At 40.8% G+C, this 22,583-nt stretch overlaps 1 protein-coding gene across 3 annotated transcripts in view; it reads left to right on the top strand.

Annotated features, from left to right (window-relative positions):
- The window catches only part of ENTHD1 (ENTH domain containing 1), a 99,429-nt gene that overhangs the window by 49,085 nt on the left and 27,761 nt on the right, over positions 1-22,583 (top strand). For all 3 annotated transcript variants that reach the window (XM_004743300.3, XM_004743298.3, XM_004743299.3), the window contains exon 5: positions 5,026-5,149. In XM_004743300.3, coding sequence (XP_004743357.1) covers positions 5,026-5,149 — 124 coding nt within the window. The remainder of the gene's footprint in view (positions 1-5,025; positions 5,150-22,583) is intronic.

Genomic DNA, 22,583 nt, shown 5'->3' on the forward strand with positions numbered 1-22,583 from the left:
TCAAGGGGAAGTCTCACAGAAAGTGTTAAAATGCATAGAATTGAATGAGAAGACAGCACAACGTATCAATATATATGAGACACAGGTAAAATAGTTGTGGGGAGGAAATTTATAGCACTAAATGCTTGTATTAGAAAAGAGAAATGGTGTAAAATCAACAATTTAAGTTTCTTTGAAAAAACTAAGAAAAGCAAAATAAACCTACATGAAACAGAAGAAAGAAAATAAAGAATAGAAATTAGTGAAATTGAAAGCAGGAGAACTGTTAACAGAAAGTGAATGACATAACAAAACCTAGTTCTTTGAAAAATATAAAACTGATAAACTTCTAGCAAGACTGATGAAGAGAGAAGACCCAGGTTACTGATATCAGGATGAAATAGGATATTCCTGCAGTTCCTGTAGCTATAAAAGGATAATAAAGAATTACTGCCAGCAACTCTATGCTCACAAGTTTGACAATTTGAAGAACTAGAACAATTTCTCAGAAAGCACAAACTACCAAAATTCAAAGATGATGAAAAAGAACGTGAATAGTTCTATAACCATTTTTTAAGTGAATTTGTAGTATCAGTCTCCTGAAAAATCTCCAGGCCCAGATGGTTTTACTGGAGAATTCTATCAAAGATTTAAATAAGAATTGACACTATTTTCATACAGAGGTCTTTCAGAAAACAGGAGGGAATGCTTCCCAGTTCATTTTATGAGGCAAGTATTATTCTGCTACTAAACCCAGAAAAAGAAACTACAAAGTGTATATATATATATAATATAGACTATTATCTCTCATGAAATTAGATGCAAAAATCCTCAAAAAATTTTACCCATCGAATCCAGCCATGTATTTTTAACATTTCAACATTTGAAAGCCAGTCAATGCAATTCATCATATCAACAAATTAAAGAAGAAAAATCATAGGATTTTGTCATTGATGCAGATGAGCATTTATTAACAAAATTCAACACCCATTTATGATAAAAACTCAGCAACTAGAAATAAGGAATTTCCTTAGTTTGATCAAGATAACCTACACAAAACCTACAATAGCATCATTCTTAACAGTGAATGCTTTCCTTTCAAGATCAGGAACAAGGCCAGGACTTATTCAACATAACACTGGAAGTTCCAGCCACTGCAACAAAAAAAAGGTATGGAAAATAGAGAGGAAAAAATTAAATTGTCCTTGTTTTGAGATAGTTTGCATAGAAAATCTCAAAGAGATGACAAAAACAAACTTCAGGTGCCTGGTTGGCTGAGTTGGTTGAGCATCTGATTCTTGGTTTTGGCTCAGGCTTGTGCTCTCTCTAAAATAAATAAATAAATCTTAAAAAACAAGGACGACAACAAAAAACCCTCATAGAACCAGCACGTGAATTCAGTAGGGTTATAGGGTGTAAGATCAACATACATAAATAAGTTAACATTTTTATGTACTAAGAGTGAACATGTTGAACCTGAAATTAAGACACATCCAATTTGCAGTTAATGCTCCAAAATGAAATCCTTAGGTATAATTGTAACAAAACATATGTAGAATCAGTATGCGGAGAATTATAAAATACATAATTATAAAAATACTGATGAAGGAACTTAAAGACTAGTCAAACATACCATGTTCATGGGTTGAAAGATTTGTCATAATAAAGATGTCCCTAATTACTCTATAAGTTTAATGGAGTTCCTGTCAAAATTTCAGCAGTTTTTTTAATACAGAGATAACAAAGTTATAAAATTCATATGGGAAGGCATAGGCCCTAGAATAACTAAAACCATCTGAAAAAGAAGAATAAAGTGGAACTAATCTTGCTGCCTATTAAAGCCTATTTCATAGCTACCATAATCAAGAGAGAGTGGTATGGGTGGAGAGATAGATACCTATCTTTTTCTAGATAGAAAACCAAGAAAGACCCACACCAATATGGCCAATTGATTTTTAACAGAGGAACCAAAGGAATTCAATGGAGGAAAGATAACCTTTTCAACAAATGATGTTGGAACAATTGGACATTCATAGGCAAAACCATGAACCTCAATGTAAACCTCATAGAAATTGAGTCCAAGTGGATCATGGACTTAAATATAAAATGTAAAACTATCAAACTTTTTAAAACTACTGTAGAAAAATCTTTGGGATCTAAGGCTGGCCAAAAACATGATCCCTAAAAGAAAAAAAGTTAGACTTCATCACACAAGGGTATAAACACAAGTTACAGCCTGAGAGAAAATATTTGCAACCCACATATTCAGCAAAGGACTAATATCGGGAGCATAAAAACGAAACAAAACTTCTCGGAGTCCTGCATGTGACTCTTAATCTCAGGGTCATGAGTTTAGGCCCCATGTTGGGCAGGGAGCCTACTTTTTTAAAAATTAAAAAAACCCTCAAAATCCTAACAGTTAAAAACCAAACAATCCAACTAGAAAATGGGCAAATGACAAAAACTGTCACTTCAGCAAATAAAAATGGCAGATAAGCACATGAAAAGATGTTCATTATCACCTGTTAGGAATATGTAATTTTTTTCAAGATTTTATTTATTTGACAGATATCACAAATAGGCAGAGAGGCAGGCAGAGAGAGAGGAGAAAGTAGGCTCCCCGCTGAGCAGAGAGCCCGATGTGGGGCTCGATCCCAGGATCCTGAGACCATAACCCGAGCTGAAGGCAGAGGCTTTAGCCCACTGAGCCACCCAGGCGCCCAGAATATGTAATTTTAAATACATAATGAAATATAGGCGTGCCTGGGTGGCTCAGTGGGTTAAGCCTCTGCCTTCGGCTCAGGTCATGATCTTAGGGTCCTGGGATCAAACCCCGCACTGGGCTCTCTGCTCAACAGGGAGCCTGCTTCTCCCTCTCTCTCTGCCTGCCTCTCTGCCTACTTGTGATCTCTCTCTGTCCAATAAATAAATTTTTAAAATCTTAAAAAAAATAAACACATAATGAAATATCAAAGTGGCTAAAATAAAAAATAATGACAACACCAAGTTTTGGCAGACATGTGGAGAAATTAGATCACTCAAATATTACCAGTGGAAATGTAAAATTGTGTAACAATTTTGGAAAACAGTTTGGCAGTGTCTTAAAAATTAAACATGCAACTACCATACAACCTGGCAATTGCATTCTTAGGCATACATCCCAGTGATATGAAAATTTATTTGATATGAAAATTTATTTCATTTTCATATGAAAACCTGTACATAGTGTTAACAGCAACTTTATTTATAGTAACCAAAATCTGGAAACAATCCAGATTTCCTTTGATAGGTTAAACAAACTGTGATACATCTATACCATGGATACTACAGAGCAATAAAAAGGAACAAGTTATTAATAAATGAAACAACTTGGATGAATTTCTGGGAATTATGCCAGGTGAAAAAAGCCAATTCCAAAAGGTTATATCCTGTAGGATTCCTTTTATATAACATTCTTCAAATGTCAGAATTACAGAAATGGAGAACAGATTAGTAGTGGTGGGGGGCAGGCTATGGTAATAAAAAAGTATCAGGAAGGATCTTTATGGTGAAGAGAATGTCCTCTATTTTGACTGCATCAATGTCAATATCCTGGATAATATTGTACTACAGTTTTTAAGATGTTACCTTTAGGGAAAACTGGGTAAAGGATACACAGGATCGCTCTACTATTTCTTACAACTGAATATGAATCAACAATGATTTTAAGATGAAAATTGAAAATATAAGAAGTGGCAAATCATTTGGAAAATGGTTTGGCAGTTTCAAGGAAGTTAAAAGCTAACCTATCCTATGACCTAGCCATTCTAGTTCTGTGTAAATATCCAGGAGAAATGAGTATATTTGTCCATAAAAAGATTTGAATAAGAATGTTCATAGTAGCTTTATTCATAACAGCTGAAATTTGGAAACAATCCAAATGCACATATGGAGGAGAATGGATAAACAAATTGTGGTATATTCATACAATGGAATACTTCTTATAAAAAAAAAAGGAACTGATACACATAAAATACGAATAAATCTCACAAACATGTTAAGCCATGGGAATCAGATACAAAAGAATACATACTATATGATTACATTGACAGGAAGCTCAAGAACAGGCAAACTCCTTGATTACGGTAGAAGGTACAATACTGTGTACTGGTAGCAGGGGAATGGTGTCAGCTGGAAACGAGCTGGAGGAACTTTCTGGAATGACAGAAATGTGGCTACACAGGTATACACAAAATGTTAAAACTCATTGAGCTCCACACTTAAGATTTATGCATTCTATGTTAATTATACCTTAAATAAAGTACTGTGGAACAAATCTCTGTTCATGGGGGTGAAAAGATATGTCAACTGATCCCACCATGTACTTTATTTGAATCCTCTCTTAGACAAGCTATAGAACAACCTACTTACGGCACTTAGGAGAAATTGAAAAGATGAGTTTCTAATTGATGACATTAGAGAGTTGTGAAGTTTCTAGGTATAAAATAATAATCATTGTTAAAGAGTTTTTGTCATTTCAAGAGATATACTGAAATAAGTGATACATCTAGGATTTGCTCCACAATAAAACAGATGAGGAGTGGGAGGATATGGATAAAACAAGACTGGCCATGCACTGATTTGTTTAACCTGCACGGCTGGATTATCATCTGTTTTTTTACTCCATGATAAAAAGGTAAAGTTTTAAAATATGAATAAAAGATACACATGGGTAGCTTTATTATTGCCAGTAGAACAGAAGAATCATCTTCCCAGATAGCTCAAGGGCTGATAGGGACAGTTAATGCCTCAAAGAGAATCATGGCTTGCCTGCACCAGCTGTCTTCATCAAGGAGTGAGGATCTCCAAGGGTAGAAAACCACCCTGTACCCAGTGGACACCGAGTGCATAGCTAACTTATATATGGGTTCTTTCAATTAAAATGTGTTTATGTTTGCCCATATAGACACACTGTAGCTTTATAAATTGTCCACCTACTATAACAAACTGAAGCACTGGGATCAATTACTTTTTTCAACCTTCATGTGCTCTCCTATTTTCTCTAAGGACCTGATGTTATTTTATGAGGATGATCCAAAGCCACTTTTGCCGACAATTCCTCCTTCCATTATCTCGTCAACTAAATGGCTATCAGAAGGACCAGCAGACGTTTGTAACCTCTGGGATGCAGGTAAATTGGTTAAAAGATTAGAAAGGCGACTCAGAAACATGAATAAGCAGCATTGACAGGAATTGCTTTTCATCAGATTTTATTTTGCGAAATACAGCAGCAGTGACTTTAATTTAACTTCGATAATGAGGGATGAGACTAGCATGGATGAATTCAACCCACACATGATCCTGTAATTTTAATTAACATTTGTTTCAGTGGGGTTTTAGTCCCTCTATTTTGCTTTTTTCCTTTTACATTGTGTCGAAAATTATTAACTGCAAACCTCAAATCTCTTATGAATGGTTTTAAATGCAGAAAAATTAGAGTTCCTTTTTTCATTTGTGTTAACTTCGCTTTGATAGAGTTTAAATTGTGACATTTTTCATAAGCAAGCATTGGACCAAAATGTGAAAAGCAAGATGTACGGCATCCCACAAATTGGCTAATCACCTCTTGAATAATTAACATTAGAGAAAGTATGGTATAAAATGATACAGACTGCCCTCCAATAAATGACCTATCCATTTCCACCTGGGCTTGGCTGCTGCTCGGGCTCTGATTGATTCACACTGGAGCCACTCCATACTGTCCCTGTTCTTCAGAAACTCGATTTTTAATACATCCTTCCTCTTGCTTTTCTCAAAAAATAGGACTCAGGACCCTCTGCCAAGATGTGAATGAAACATTCTCATTAGTATCTTTCAGCCCTTCATTTATCCGTGCTTTTCTATTCAGCCAGGCATCCTTTCCCTCACTGCAGAGGTGGCTCCTTATGTTTCGAGTTTCATCTGCTCCCTCATCTTTAGGCCACGTGCTGTGCTTTCCTCCTCCTATAGATCCCCAATATCCAAATAAAAACTGTAGTCGATTAGAATAGATTTCTTTTACGGGTTCATGTTTATATAATTTTCTTATAAAACTCATCATGAGAATGATGAGGAGGATATTTCAATAAACACGGATCACGGAGTTGTGGGTTATGGTGATATTTGTAGTACAAGGATGGTATAATTACTCACATGGATAATTCGTTATAAGTGCTTACCATTTTCAAGACAGCTTGCTCCATATTCTTAGAATACACTTTATGTCAACTGATCCAGATCCAGAAGCTTCAAAGAAGAATGGTAAGGAAAACCTTTTTTGTGATCTAATGTCCCCTCATAGTCCCCCACCCCCAACATTTTAAAAATAGGCTTCATTTTTTAAAGCAGTTTGAGGTTCACAGTAAAATTGAGTGGAAGGTACAGAAATTTCCCCACATACGCCTGCCTCCAGACAAGAACAACCTTACATCTGTTGCAGTCAGTGAACCTACGTTAACGCTTTCATCGCCCAAAGACCGTGGTTTCCATCAGGGATCATTCCTTGTGTTGTTGTGTTCTGTGGGTTTGGACGAGTGTCTGAAGACATGTATCCGCCACTGCAGGATCAGACAGACTAGTTCACGGCCCTGCCAGACTCCTTGTGCTCTGCCTGCCGTTCCTCCCTTCCTCCCAAGCCCTGGCTGCCGCTGATACTTTAACTGTCTCCATAGTTTTACCTTTTCCAGGAAGTCCTATAGCTGAGCTCACACAGGATGTGGCCTTTTCAGACTGACTTCTTTTATTCAGCAGCACATTGAAGGCTCCACCATGTCTTTCATGGCTTGATAGCCCCTTCCTTTTTAGTGCCGAATGGGATATACCAGGGTATTTACCCATTCACCTGCTGAAGAACATCTCGGCTGTGTCTAAGTTTGGGCACATTTAAATGAAGCTGCTGAGAATATCCATGGGCCCATTCTCGTGTGGAAATAAGTTTCCCCAGCCAACATTGTAATACAAGTGAAATGGAATATAAATGAGCCTAAGAGGCAGCCCTGTGGAGGAAAAGAGTCACAAAACATATTGAGTGAAGGATGATTCCACCATGTTCCTTGGTTGGAACTCATCTTGATTGGAGGAGTTTTCCTACTTTTGAGCCTGCCTTTTCTCCTGCTTTTCCTTCACACCAATTTCAGAGGTGTCTTGCTAAAGTGCAGGTCTATGCATTTCACTTCCCAGCTTAAAAACTTTCCACAGTTTTCTACGCCAATAGATTGTCTAGTTTCTTCACGCTGTCATAGGAGACTTTTCATGGCCTGGTTGCCGCCAACATTTGTGACCTCATCACCCAGAACTGCCAACATTCCCGTTGCTCTGCAACGTTCTGTTACTTGTGTAGTTTCTTCTCCTTAGAAAGTCTTTGTTCCAGTTACTTCAGCTGTGTAACACATTGCTCTCAAACTTTCTGGCATAAAATAACCATTTATTCTGCTCATGGATTCTCTGGGTCAGGAATTAGGACAGGGCACAGTGGGGATGACTTTTCTCTGCCCCATGACGTATGTTTGGGCCTCAGCCCGAGAACACAAAGCCTGGGGATGGGAATCATCTGAAGGCGCATTCACTCATGTGTCTCGTAGTTGGTGCCCACTATCGGCTGGAGGCCTCAGTTTCTCTCCACATGAGCCTCTTCATGTGGTCTCTCCACATAGGCTAGTTTGGGCTTTGTCACAGCATGGTGGCTAGGTTCCAAGGGTGAGCATCCGGTAAAAGAAAGGACTGGGCAGAAGCTGAAAAATCTCAAAAGTCGTGCTGTGGTACTTCCTTCCCATTCAGTTCATAACGCAATCATAAAATCTCGCCCAAGTTCAAGGGGAGGGAATGTAGCCCCCCCACGCCTCTATGGACAAGTGTCAATGTCATATTGAAAGAAAAGCATACAGATTGATGTGTGTGTTAGTACAGTCATCTTTGGAAAATACAATCTGCCACCGTCCTCCACAAAGTTATGGATGCTTGACAAAATTCTATTTAAACAGCAAGGCCCAGCTCAAATGTCACTATTGCTATAAAATCTTTTCTACATAACCAGTTTTTCCTTTCACTGTGTTCCAATGAGACTTTGCCTATAACATTAGATATGAATTTATAGTTGTGTATCATTTTATAAGTTTTATCTATTCTTCATTAGATAAGTAATAAGTGAATATACTCTTATTTTTTAACTTCAAACAGTATAGAGTCAAAAATCCTCCTCGACTGTCCCTCACCCTAGCACAGTTCCCTCCCCAGAGTTAACTGTTATTATCAATTTGTTGGTTACTCTTCAGGTCTTTTTTTGTGCATTTGTATACATACCTGTACCTTTGGAAGTATGGAGAACTGACTTTATTTGGATTTGGAATTTTCTGTATTTTTCTGGAACTTTTTAAAGCAATATCACTCAGCAATCCTTCAGTGTATGTCGATATCTAGAGATTTACCTATATATTTTTTAGCTCCTACATTGCCTGGATATTATAGTTTATTTCCCTGCTGATAGACAGTTGGTGTTTTATATTTTTCACTATTACAAGTGATGGTTCAGTGAATAGCTCTGTGCACATATGTGGGTGTTTCTTTAGGGAGGATTCCTGGAAATGGAATCCCTGGGTCATAACTAAAAAATTTTCATTTTTTAGTGAATACTGCCAAATAGCCCCTCAAAATATCAGTACCAATTTACACTGGCTTGCAGTTTATAAGAGTACTTATTCACTCATACCCTTACTGGCACTTGATATTTTTCAAGTCTTACATTTTTATCACTTGGAAAAGGTTGCATTGCGTGGTAGGTATAATTTGCATATCTCCATGTATTTCCTCGTCTGTGCATTGCCTGCTTTTATCCTTAATCTGTTTTTCTTTTGGATTGTGCCTTGTGTTTATTTAAATTAAATGACTGGAACGTTTTTATATATGTTGTTAACCTTAAGAATAAAAACTGCCAGTTATTTTACCGGCAAAAGATGGGGTTATTTGGGAATAGAAGAATTGCAATCCAGGATAAACAAGTGGTGGCCAAACAAAGGCAAATCCAAGGAACAAGGGCGAGGTACACTTTTTTTAAAGAGAAAATGGGTAGTTGGGAAGGCTGTTATAAGCTAAACGTCCACTGGGGTAAACTGAGAGTTCCAAGTGTAGAGGCTTCTCATTGGCTGAGCTGTTGCTGGAGGGGAGGGGGATAAGGAAAGCTACTCTTCCCAGACCTAAATGGTAGAGTAATGTGCTCGGGCAAGGTCAGCTGGCTCTTCCTGCTGCACCTGCAACCGACTGGAGTGGTAGGGCGTGAGAGCTCCCCTGGGGAGACTCCAGACTCTGTTTTAGTGAGGGTTCTCCATTACTAATTTCCACTTACTAATCCTTTCTGTGACTTATGTTGCAAATATCACCTTCTAGGCTAGGGGCTGTTTTTCAGATTTCTTTATAGAAGATTTTTGTTTTCTTGCTTTTGTAGAGGTTTTATGTAGTCATGCGTATTATTATTTCCTTCCAGAGCTTTTGTTTTTTATATTTTGTTAAGTTTATTTTATATTGCAGTATAATTAACATACACTGTTACATAAGTTTCAAGTGTGCAACATAATGATCCAGCAATTCAGTACACTACCCAGTAGTGCTCACCGTGATAAGTGTAGTCACCATCTGACACCGGACAACATTATTGCAGTTGTATTGACTCTATTTCCTGTTTGTACCTCTTAATTCCCTTTATCTATTCCATCTCCCTCCCCACCTCCCCCTGGAAGCCACCGGTTTGTTCTCTGTATTTAAGAGTCTGTTTTATTGTTTGTTTGTCTTTGTTTCTTTGTTTGTTCCTTTGTTTCAATTCTTAGATTTCACATATGAGTTAAATCATATGGTATTTGTCTTTTTTTTGGTCTAACTTTCCAAAGAAGACAAACAGATGGCCAACAGACACATGAAAAGATGCTCAATATCAGTAACCATCAGAGAAATGCAAATGGAAATCACAACGAGATACCACTTCACACCTGTCAGATTGGCTAGAATAAAAAGGACAAGAAATAACAAGTGTTGGCAAGGATGTGGAGAAAAAGGAATCTGTGTGCACTGTTGGTGAGAATGTAAATTGGTGCAGCCACTGGAAAACAACATGGAGGTTCCTCAAAAAATTACAAATAGAAATACCCTATGATCCAGTAATCCCACTACTAGTATTTACCCAAAGAGGATAAAAACAGTAATTCAAAAGGACACTTGCACCCCTATGTTTACTGCAGTATTATTTACAATGTTCAAGATACTGGACAACCCACGGGTCTGTCAATAAATGGATGGTAAAGAAGATGTGATGTGTGTGTATATATATTCATATATATGTGAGTAATATTCCATTGCATATATATATACGTATATATTCCATTGCGTGTGTATGTATTTTTGTGTGTTTGTGCATATATACACACATAGATATACACATGTATAGTCATGAAGAAGAGATCTGGTCATTTGTAACAACAACAAATTATACCCTAGAGGTGAAATAAGTAGAGAAAGGGAAATAAGTTGAGAAAGACAAATACCATATGTGTGTGTGTGTGTGTTTTGTTTCGTTTTAGACAGAGAGCACGTGCACATGTGTGCAAGCGGCAGGGCAGGGGGGCAGAGGGAGAGACTGCTCAAGCAGACACTCGGCTAAATGGGGAGCCCAACTCTGGGCTCAATCCCAGGACCCTGAGATCATGACCCAAGCCAAAATCAAAAGTTGGATGCCCAACAAACTGGGCCACCTTGGTGGCCCTTTGTGTGTTTTATTTTATTTATTTAAAGATTTTATTTATTTGTCAGAGAGAGAGAGCATGAGAGCGTGCACAAGCAGGCAGAGAAGCAGGCTCCCTGCCGAGCAAGGAACCCGATATTGATACTGGACTTGATCCCAGGATCCTGGGATCATGACCTGAGCCAAAGGCAGTGGCTTAACCGACTGAGCCACCCAGGCGTCCCCCTTTATGTGTTTTGAAGAAGGTTTCCCTTATATCAAATTCATAGTACGTATTCACCAATTTCTAAATGTTGTTTTAGTGTTTTAATCCATCTGGATTTAAAGTATTTGTTATTGGTTCTAGATATGATGGGCCACCAGTTGTCTCAAGAACATTTATTGACTAGTTCATTTTTCTCTACTGTTTTAAAATGACTCTTTAACCTGTACTAAATAGTATCTGTTAACAACTCTTTTCTGTTCTCTTGATCCGTTTTTCCAGTCCTGGTCTGTTTAAATTTTTGTAACTACATAATAATATGCCATAGTATGGATGTATTCTATTTTACTTAACCAGTACTATAGTAATTGTAACTTAGTTATTTCCATATTTTTACTATTATAATGATGAAATGACATCTTTGTCCCCTCTCAAATAAGGTAGGCTTTTTATTTATCTCATTGTTTGTTATTATTTATATTATTATTTTATTTTTCACAATTTGATGCAGATTCTAAAATACATTATTCTGAATTTCTGTTGATAAATTCTGTCCAGTTTACAACTTACCCTGTCGTCAAATGGTTCTGCTTTACATGTTATGATTTTGGCAACTTCAGCCCATGGCAAAAATAAAGGCGGAAAGTCATTCTGTGCAACATCCTCTCCTCTCGCGCCTTCTCCCTCCTCGGGCACTCAGCGGCCTGCTGGTCCCACCGGCCAGTGGGGGAGTCCTTGCGCCCTCACTGACCCTCCGTCATGGCTCCACTGACCCCCCGACATGGCTCCACTGACCCCATCCCTTTCTTTAACTGCCTGAGTGGCCACTCTTGAATTTTGTGCTCATTGTTCTTTGCTTTCTTCTTACTTGTACTACTTACGTTTATTCTCCAAACAATATGTTACTTGGTTTTACCGGGTTTTCAACTTTACCTACATGGGGTCATTTTGAATTTATTTTTGGTGACTTATTACTCAACACGTTCTTGAGATTCATCTGTGCCTGTTGTCAATGTCATGGTTGTCGTTTGTTTCCACAAATGCTGTATGGTGTTTACTGTACACGTACGTTTGAGTGTGTGTGTTCCGTTCCACTATCATCAGTACCATGGCAAGGTTTTTTGCATTGTGAACAGTGCTGTTCGTGAACGTACTTACTTATATACGCCTCCTGCCTCTCATGAACAAGAGTTGGTCTGGGGCATAGATCTGGAAGTGAAATTGCTGACGGTTCAGTATACATATCTTCAAATTAACTAGGTAATGCCCAGTTTTCTCCAGAGTTCTACTTGTCCCACATCCTCACCCAGCCTTCATATTGTCATTTTTAGGAAAAGAAAAATTGCCAATCTATTGAGTGAGAATTAGTATAGTATTTGTTCTAAAAGTTCTTTCAAATAATGAAATGGAGCGTATTTTCATATGTGTGTAGTTCATTCATGTTTCCTCATCTATGAAATGTCTGTTCATGTCTTTTGGCCATTTTTCTATTTGGTTGTTTGTCCTTCTCTTAGTTGATTTGTAGGAATTCTGTTACCTATTCTGGAAACTAAACATTTCATTTTGTAAAGTTGTTCCAGTCTGTGACTTGTCTTTTCTCTTTGCAAGGGTCTTTTGAGTAACAGAAATTCTCAATTTTAATGAGGTAGAATTTTATTCTTTATGGATTGTACTTTTTGTATCTTGCTATTTAAATTCTTTCTTGTCTCAAGACCATATAGCCCATTTCTTTCAAGGCTAAAATTTTCCTGGTTTTGCTCTCCACAATTACAATTTTAATGCCTTTAGAACTGGTTTTTATGAGTGGTTGAAGCAGGAGTCCGGTTTTACTTCTAAACGGATAACCAGCTGTCTGGCATCATTAATTGAAAAGTCTGCTTTTTCTCCAATGAACGTTTGAAAAGCTGCGATGCTATTTATATCCTAAAGCAAGTTTTCCCATATGTATGGATTTGTTTCTGGACTCTATCTATTCTGCTCCAAAAGTTATGTGACTGTCCCTGCACCAACAAATAGTTTTAATTACCCTACCTTTGCAATAATTCTTGATGACTTTTCCCTCATCAGGAGTGTTTTTGTCTCATTTTGGTCTTTTGCTTTTTCACATAAAAGCTTGTCAAGTTCTGTGGGCGGCGGGGGGGGGGGGACCTATTAGTTTTGATTGACACTGCCAGTCTTTACCAGACTGTGTCCTGGGACCCAGCAACAGTAGAAACGAGGCTGAACCACAAATTTAAAGGCACCGGCAAGGCTTAATGTGGGCAACAGCTGCAGCTGACAGGAAACACAGCCCTGACAAAGGAGCCAGACCCAAACACTAGCCAGCGACAGTTTTAAAGGACCTAAGCCACATGAGGAGTGACATCTAATCCTGTAGGGGTGGGCCAGTACACAAAACTGGGCACGCAGGCAGGCTTGGCAGAACAAGCTTCTCCATACATTGTATGTTTCATTTTCATGTTAAGTCTCCATCTCTGGGCAGGATTTTTCGCATTATAATGAGGGAGAAAGTTGGTGAAAAGTCCAATTTGGTGACCATCTTGTCTTGGACTAGTTTCAACCGGTCTAGGCTTGCTCCTTGGCTGGTGCTTTGCTAGAAAAAGTGGTAATAGCCGGCTGGAGTGTCCCAGGTGCAGAGGGACTTGTCCCCTACCGCCTCAGATCTTTAAATCAGTTTTTACGATTTACAACACCATATCATTCTATTCATTTAAGTCTTCTTTAATACATTTTACAGTTTTCTTGCACACAGGTCTCCCATGTCCTAGATTAAGTCCTAGATGTTTAGATATTTTTGTTGCTACCCTAAATGGTATTTTATAAATTGCATTTTCCAACTGTTGATGGTGAAAAGAAGTGTAATTAATTTTTGTATATTGATTTTGTAGGCAGTGACCTTGCTTAATTAACTCTCACTAATTTTCCTAATTTATCTGTAGATTCTTCTGGGTTTTTAATGTTGAAAGTTATATCATCTGTGATTGATGGCAAAATTGTTTCTTTGTTTATAAACTGTATCCTTCGTATTGTTTTCTTACTTCCCCATGCTAAGTAGAACCACTCAATGTTGAATGAAAGTGTGATCATGGGCTTCCTATACTTGGTCTGTATCTTAAGAGAATTCTTTCAACATTATGCCATTAGGATGGGCTTGCTGGGGGTGCCTGGGTGGTCAGTGGGTTACGCCTCTGCCTTCCCCTCAGGTCATGATCTCTGGGTCCTGGGATCAAACCCCACATCGGGCTCTCTGCTCAGCGGGGAGCCTGTTTCACCCTCTCTCTCTGTCTGCCTCTCTGCCTATTTGTGATCTCTCTCTCTGTCAAATAAATAAAAAATATTTTAGAAAAAAAAAAGACAAGATTTGCTCTATGTATTTTGCAGATCTCCGTTCCTAATTCATTAGCGGTTTTCTCATGAGCATACATTTAATTTTCTCCATTTTTAGCATCTGTATTAATGCTTGTAGGTTTTTCTCCCTTGAGCTATTAATTTGGGAAGTAGTTGATTTCCAAATATTAAAACCACCTTGACTTCCTTGAATACACTCAATTTGGCCGTGCTCTATTTTCTTATGGATATGTTGCTGACTTTGATTTGCTGGTGTTTCGTTTAGGGGTTCTGCTTCTACATCTAGGAGTGAAATTAACTGGGATTATCTTTTCTAATACTCTCTTTATCACATTTCGGTATTGAGATTTTGCTAGGCTCATAAAAAGAGTTGGAACCATTTGCTCTTTTTTGAATACTCTGGTTTGTGTAGGATTGTTTGTGATGATGCCAAAGTAGCTAAGGGCTTCTGTAAGTTCACTCACACTGCCCACTGAAGGGCTGCAGGCCGGGTAGGCAAGTCCACCCAGAATATATGCACCCCCATGAGGGCAAAGTACTGCTCCCTTTATAGTGGAGAGGTCCGGTATAACCGAGCTGACACTGGGTCACTGGCTATTTTCCCTGGAAGATGGTGCCAGGCTATGGATGTAGCTGTAACCTCTACTCTCGACAGCTTAGGCACTCTGCAGTTGGGTGGCCGGGTCACCCTGGCCAGGAGGAGTTCGTGTCAGGGAGCCCTACCAAGCCTCCATCCCTGCCACATGGTCAAAGCCTATTGGACAGCCACAGGAGTGACCAGGAAAAGAGGACAATTGGTGGCCAGTAAACAGAGTGTCTTCTCCACTTGCTTTTTGAGGGCCTCTTCCACAGGGAATGTCCCATGGCAGGCATTTCTGCAGGTCGTGAATATCCTCACATATACATCCCGACAGGTCCATCCGCATACTTCTTTGTCCTCAGTCTTGTTACCTCTGCATCATCCCTGGGGTCATTTCCAGCCTACAGAAGACAAGCATGACAAAGCTCGTGGGGAACACTGGTGCCCTTGCCGAGTGCATTCCTCATGCCCTGGGGAAGCAGGTGTCCTCCAGGACAGTTAGAAGGTGGTGGAGCATGTTGTATGTAACAGATCCCGCCCAGTAGTCCCATCGTGTGGAAGCTTGAGGTTTCCTTTCCAGGGTGCCAGAGAAGTACCTGTTGTTCTGAAGGCCATTCCTGAGTCCCATACAGGATGCTCTCTCGCTCTCTGGCACGCGCGCTCTCTCTCTCCCTCTTTTTTTCCAGTCCTGCTGAAAAGTTAGGGTCTTGGGAGACTTTCCTGAACATTTTACTAAAAATTGACACACCACTGGCACACCCTGCCTTGCCCCCACTCTGTCTTCTCAGTAGCACTAGACAGCCTCTGAAGCATGTACCTATTTGATTTAGCAAGAGACTGGTCTGATGCGGGAATTCCCCAGCCCACCCATGGGTGTCATGTGAATCCACCTTGACGCTGGGCTCTGCTCTTTGCTGCTTCTAGGTATATACTCTGCTTTTCAAAGCAGTTGCATGCTGTATTTGTGTGCTGCTCATGAACTGGGTACATTGTTCTGGTGTCTTCCATTCTGAGGGCAGTTGCTGTATGCTTTCACATTTCTCCGCAAGTGTCTTTATATCAATCATCAGAGCATTACGAAGCCCGCTTTGAATTACAGAACTGACTACAGAAATTTGAGAGGTTATCAACATAGCAACTGTGTATTATATGGCTGGTATTAAGAAAACCAATTAAAATCTTTTTTAACTTAATTGTTCCCTCCTTTTTAACCTCAAAAATATAAGAAAACATGATTCACACATGAAAAATAGACATAAACGAAACTATTAAAGGCTTCCATTGAAAGGAGTGAATAGAGCAAAATCACAATCATTTGCAGTAGAAGTCAATTAAATAATTAAAAAGGTTGGCAGGATATAACTACATTTAAAGATGTCACCTTTTGTTTGTCACACACTGACCAAATTTGTTCATCATTGTGATGACTAAAAGAAATATTAAGAGATACTGACTTTTGAATTCTTTGTGAATTTTAGGTCAAGAAACCACCAGGCCTAAATCCTTTTCTCCCTTACTAATGAGTCTGTGTATTATAAAAATGTCACATAACCCCACCAACAGTCCAAATTAGGAGAAGCAGACAATCTAAAGTGAGGTGATAGGTTCCTCATCAAAATGACTGGCCTCTCAGACATCTAAGTCCCGAGCGGACTTATATGAATGAAACAAATGACTGTGTATGTTTTTCCCAAAATGAGTAAATTATTTGTGCTATAAAAATATCCTGAATACCTATTACAGTGCCAGCCGTGGTGCTGACTACTTGATACTCAGTGATATACCAGATCCCTGCCTTTCTGTAGCCCCCAGCCCAGGGGTCAAGTCGAATGGGACAAGTGAGGTAAGTGTAAGAATAGGGAGAGGACAGGGAAGCACCCGGGAGGGCACCTGTCCCTGATTCAGGTGTTAGGAGAGGCTTTCTGGAGAAAGTGACCCGAGCAGAAGGCAGACACTTAACCGACTGAGCCACTCGGGAGCCCTGAGACCAGGACACTTTTGATGTGAAGGGCAGCAGGATGAATAATTATGCCAGGATCACAGATGTAATGCTCAAGTCCCTAGGCAAAGGGACGTTGCTGTCATCTGGGTGTTTGTGCCCCCCCCCTCCCCAAATTCATATCCTGAAAACTTCATGCCCGAAGTGATGGTATTAGAAGGTGGGGCCTTTGGAAGGTGATTAGGTCAGGAGGATGGAGCCCTCGTGGATGGATTTAGAGATTTATGAGAGACCCCATCGAGCTGCCTAGCCCCTTCCACCCTGCCAGCACACAGTGAGAGGTTGGCAGCCTTCACCAGACCCTGACTGTGCTGGCGCCATGATCTTGGACTTCAACCTCCAGAACTGTGAGGAATAAATTTCTGTTATTCATAAGCTGCCCAGTCTGTGGCATTTTGTTATCACAATCCTGACAGACTAAGCCCGGCGTGTGTGCCCCGTCTCCTGATGAACGATGTTGAAGGGTGTCCATTGTGTCTGAAAAACAATGGGGAGCCTTCGAAGTGTTCTAAGCAAGGACGTGATACAACCTTACTTCAAGAAGGTGGCTGTGGAGGTGGTGGAAAGAAAGGATCGGAGGAGGCAAGTTAGAAAGAGCAACTGGGTCAAAACAGAATTAGAGACTTCAGACATTTCTAAAATGCAACTCTAATCAGGTCACAACTGTGAGAAGCTCCCCTAGGATGAAGTCTTAGCACCTTAGCATGGCAGATAAGCTCCTGGTTTTCTCTCCAGCTGTACCTGTCACCACCCTCCTCCCCTGTCACATGTGATGGTCCAGCTATAGTTGCTGAACTACTTTTCTTAAACGCCATGTTGTCTCCAGTGCTTTGCACGTGCCCCTTCCTCGGCTGGGAAGCCCCACCCCTTGCATGTGAATTTATTTGTGTGAATCCTTAAGATTCAACTAAGATGCTCTTTCTCCCTGGAAGCCTTTTCTGACACACCGAAGGAAGGGTTACTGCTCATCCTCTGGGGTCTGCGTGCTCCAGATCTAGCATCGATTCCTTCTCGTAATTGCCTGTTATTCCTCCCTGCTGTCAAACCAACTAGACCATGATTTTTTAATTTAGATATAACTGACGTAGAACATTATGTTAGTTTCAGGTGTACAGCCTAATGATTCGGTATTTGTGTATATTGCAAAACGATCACCACCGTAAGTCTAGTTAACATCTATCACCAGTACTTCGCCACAGTTTTTTTCTTAGGCAGAGAATACCGTGATGATCCTCAAGATTTGCTGTTTAGCAGCTTTCAAATAGACAGTACAGTGGTATTAACTAAGAGCCCCCATGCCATACATTAGGTCTCCTTGACTGACCTATTTTGTAGCTGAGAGTTTGTACTTTTTAACCCCCTTTATCATCTTGCCCAGCCCCTGCCCCCTCTGGCAACTGTCAGGGTGTTCTCTATACCCATGAGCTTGTTGTGTTTGGTTGGTCGATCAGCTTTCTTTTGTTTTTTAGATTCTACGCATCAGTGAGATTATAAGGAGTTTGTCTTTCTCTGTCTGACTTATTTCACTTAGTGTAATGTAGTCAAGTTCCATCCATGGTGCAATGGCTAGATTTCCTTCCTTTTTATGGCTAAATAATCCTCTGTGTGTGTGTGTGTGTGTGTCCCATTTTCTGTATCCATTCATCCATCAGTGGACATTTAGATTAGATTGTTTCCATATCTAAGCTGTTGTAAATAATGCCACAGTGAACACAGAGGAGCAGATAGCTTTTCGAAGTTAGTGTTTTCATTTTCTTCAGTTAAATACCTGGACGTGGAATTGCTGGATCATACAGTATTTCTGTTTTTAATTTTCTGAGAAACCTCCGCACTGTTTTCCACAGTGCGTTCACAAACTTACCTTCCCACCCACAGTGCACAAGATCTCCCTTTCTCCACATCTCCACCAACGCTTGTTATTTCCCGTCTTTTGCTTTTGTTGTCTTTGCTTTTAGTGTCCAGTTAAAACAGTCCTCACCAAGACACGTCACAGAGCTTGCCACCTGTGTTTCCTTAAGGAGTGTCATGGCTTGAGGTCTTACCCGAAATCTTTGAGGCATTTTGAGATGATTTGTGTATACGGTGGAAGGTAGTGGTCCAGCTTCATTCTTTTGCGTGTGGCTGTCCTGTCTTCCCACCACCATTTACTCAAGAGACTGTCTCTTACTTGGTTGCTTTGTAGTAAATTAGTTGATCATTATAGGAGCGGGTTTATTTCTGGGCACCCTATTCTGTTCCATTGACTTGACTATGATTTCTTTTTGAGAGGTCTGTGTCTTGTTCCCTCTAAGCCAGTGTTTAGCATATAGTAAATATCCACTAAATATCCACTAAATAAGTGTCCTTTGAAATACCCCTAAATGGAATACAGTCACCCTCCCAATGTTCTTTCTGTATTTTGGGCGTATACTTTAGTAGTGTCTCCAGAGAAGAGTTATCATAGTTTTGTAGAAGAGCAGCAGGAGCAGCACATGGTTGTACTCCCAAGTTTACCGATGAGGTTCACTACCGGCAGAGTCAGCTTTTGAAATATTGTAGGATTTTCCTCATCCCTGGTTGACACTTGATTGTTACATTAGCCAAGGGATAGTCTGTTGAAAAGGAAGAAGTGCTCGAAACACATAAAATTTGAGATCACGTTCAAGGATATAAAGAGGGAATATACAAGAGCCCTGGTGACGGCCCAGCTTTTATTTATTTAGCTTTTCCTCTCACATCACCTCAAGTCTGGTCTGAAAGCAGGATCTGTCTCTGATGTGGCAAGAGCCCAAAGAGAGCATGGGTGATTTCTCCTCAGTTTCTGGATGCTGTTACTCAAGGTAGTGGGTTGTAGAGGGAGGAAAGTCTGGAGGGCAGAGAGAGAGCTGAGCAGCTCTTTGTGGGGAGGCAAGACCAAGGGATTTCTGAGAGATGGAGGAGCCTCCCTCAAAGGCGGAGGTGGGTCTTATTCATCCCTGAGTCATCGGCATGATATTTTCAAGCTATGACCCCCCCCCCACAGTGTGCCAAAAGAAGTAGCTATATATTTTTTACAATTCAAGATAATCTTAAATTTCCTGATGACCGAAAATAAAAGCTTATTTTGTTTCCTCAGTCATTTCTGGTTTAAACTCAGTCAGTTCAGGATTTCCTTTTCTCCCTCCTCTCGAGGGTGGCATTCAAGTTTCAGAGACCAGCTTTAGCATCAGGACTTTGGGGATGGGCATCTCTTAAAACTGTCTTCTGCTGAGAGGAAACAGCTCACTGTTGTCTAATTGTCTACATCTCTTTCCGCCAGAGTCCACTGGTATCTTAATAGCACTGTGCGGGTATAAGGTATGGGGCTGTGTCTGCGGCATCCTCTCTGTCCCACTGGTGAAGCCCTCTCCCTTCTGCCTCTCTCTCTCTCCGCCCACCCCTGTCGCACGTGGCGGGGGTCTCCGAATGACTGCCCCAGGTGCCCTGTTCCCAGACCCGCCCGCCTGCATCACTGTTCAGCTGCTGCCATCCTGGGCCACTGGCACGAGGTAAAGACAGGTGGGGGGATTCTAAATGTCACTCACTTTTCCAAGCTCCACTGGGGGAACGAGCAGAAATCCTCTTCACCCTCGGAATGAAAGCAGCATGAGGGAAAGAACGTTTTCTCCTGTTCTCTTCCCTGCTGAGCGCACAGGGCCTAGAAGTGTGGTCAGCCGGCAGTACATGCTCGAGAAGTACTTGGTGGGAAGAGGGATGGCTGGCCTCCCCCTGGTCTCCCCGGCTCCCATGCCTGGGCTCTGGGCAGACTCAGGGCACAAGACCTCCTTGCCAGTATCTAACTCTTGCTTCTTCTCTTTGTCTCCTCCCTCAGGAGACCTCTAGTCTGAGGTGGATACTTGGAGGAGTAGGGCAGGGAGAGTCTGGCTGAAGTGATAGTCTCCCCAGACTCCCTCTGTGCCAAGTTAATCTGGCTTTTGTTTTGAATCGAAGTCTTCATCTCTGACCCATCAAGACGGTTCTTCTTGGGCAGCAGGAGCTTGTATTTAGGTGACTGTGCTTGGGGAAGGGCCTTGGGGATTCAGCTTGCGGGGAGGGGCGTGGAGAGACTCTGCCTGTTAGTAGTTCGCCGTCACCCTTCTACCTTCAACTTCTAGGCCGCAGTTCCTAGCATGGTGCCTGGCACAGACTGGGTTCTCGGTTCTTTACTGAATTGAATCCTGGATGAGTCAGAAATTGGTCAGATATTGAAGGGAGAAGAGTGGAAGCTTTTGGGGAGGTTGTCTGAGTAAAGATGGAAACGAGATCTAGAAGGAAGCTCAGTACGCGCGAGTCTTGGCTGAAACAGAATTCTATTCAACAAAGCCACAAGATTGGTTCATTTTAATTCTAATAAGGAGTGTTGCTATAATTCTTACTGATTGTAATGCTAGGTTTTCCCTAGACCCCAACTTAGGAAAGCAGCTCTCCAAATTTGAGCCAAACCGGAGATTGCCCAGCTTTTTATAGAATAAACTGAAATAGCTATCAACAACTAGGTATTGGTTGATAAACAGGAATAAGATTCTAAAAGGGAAGATTGAGAAATTTGGTTTTAATTCAACAGGTACTTCTCGAGTTTCTATCATGTGTCCAGCACTGGTGGTAGGCATGGAGATATAGCTGTGAGCAGGGCAGTCCCTATCTACCTCAAGAAACTTCTGTTCTGGTGAAGGTAACCAGTAATAAACAAAAAAATAGTACAGGCTGTAACCTGTGCTATTAAGGAAATGCACTGGGATGCGCGCATGTAAGTTTTAGTTAGGGCAGTAAGAGAAGGCCCCACACAGAGATGGTGTGCGGTGAGATAAGGATGAAGAGGCCTGGAAGGAGCATTCTAAGCAGAGGGAACAGCAAGTTCAAAGGCCCAGGGGCAGGAAGAAGAGGTTAGCTTGCTCCTAGAATTGCAAGCAAATCAGGGGACAGTGGTATGAGCAGAGTTCAGCGAATAGTAGACAGAGCCATGTCACGCAGGACGGACAGTCAGAGGGAGGGGTTTCAGATGGAATTCTGAGCATGGTGGGAGCGTTTGAAGCACATGAATGCTGTCATCTGGCCTGTATTCACTTAAATATAAACTGGGAGAGAAGGCATTATGGGGGAGTCAGAAGCAGAAAGATGAATGAAAAATGTAGGTAGACTGTCCAAGTGACCATGACTGAGGGCGGAGGCCGGGCGATGGAGAAAGGTGTACAGATCAGAGACTGGTTTTGGGGTTCAGCCCTCAGGACTGCTGGTGACTGGTGGTTGGAATGAGGACGGGGTGGGACGAGGATGAGCCCTAGCATCTGCCTTTGGGAAGCAGCGCGTGATGGTGCTACTGAGAAGGGGGAGACGGTGGGGAGACAGCTGTTCGGGGGGTATGTTAAAGGCCGTGTTTTGGATATGTTCCATTTGAGGTTCCTTTGAGACATCCATATCAATCACTGTGTTCTGGAAATGCTGAATATCAGTACACTAAAGTAACCAAATTGGGGCTTAGATGATTGTTTTTCCTACTTCTCGAATCAGTCCCTCTTTTGTGGAGACACCTCATTTTTTAAAAAAAAATCTTAACTCTGCTTTTGGGATGCTGGTTACATGTGTGCTCTGCATTTCAGAGATCTGAGCATTCCATTACTATTAAAAAAAAAAAAAAAGGCACCACAAACCTCAAATATAGGTCATCACCAGACATGCCCAATCCCTTAATACAATTCTGAGGGCAGAATTGTATTGTCCAGGGGTTCATCTCTGTGCC

The sequence above is a fragment of the Mustela putorius genome, unplaced genomic scaffold (assembly GCF_011764305.1).
Source record: "Mustela putorius furo isolate JIRA1106 unplaced genomic scaffold, ASM1176430v1.1 tig00000738_pilon_pilon_pilon, whole genome shotgun sequence".
NCBI classification, from domain to species: Eukaryota; Metazoa; Chordata; class Mammalia; order Carnivora; family Mustelidae; genus Mustela; species Mustela putorius.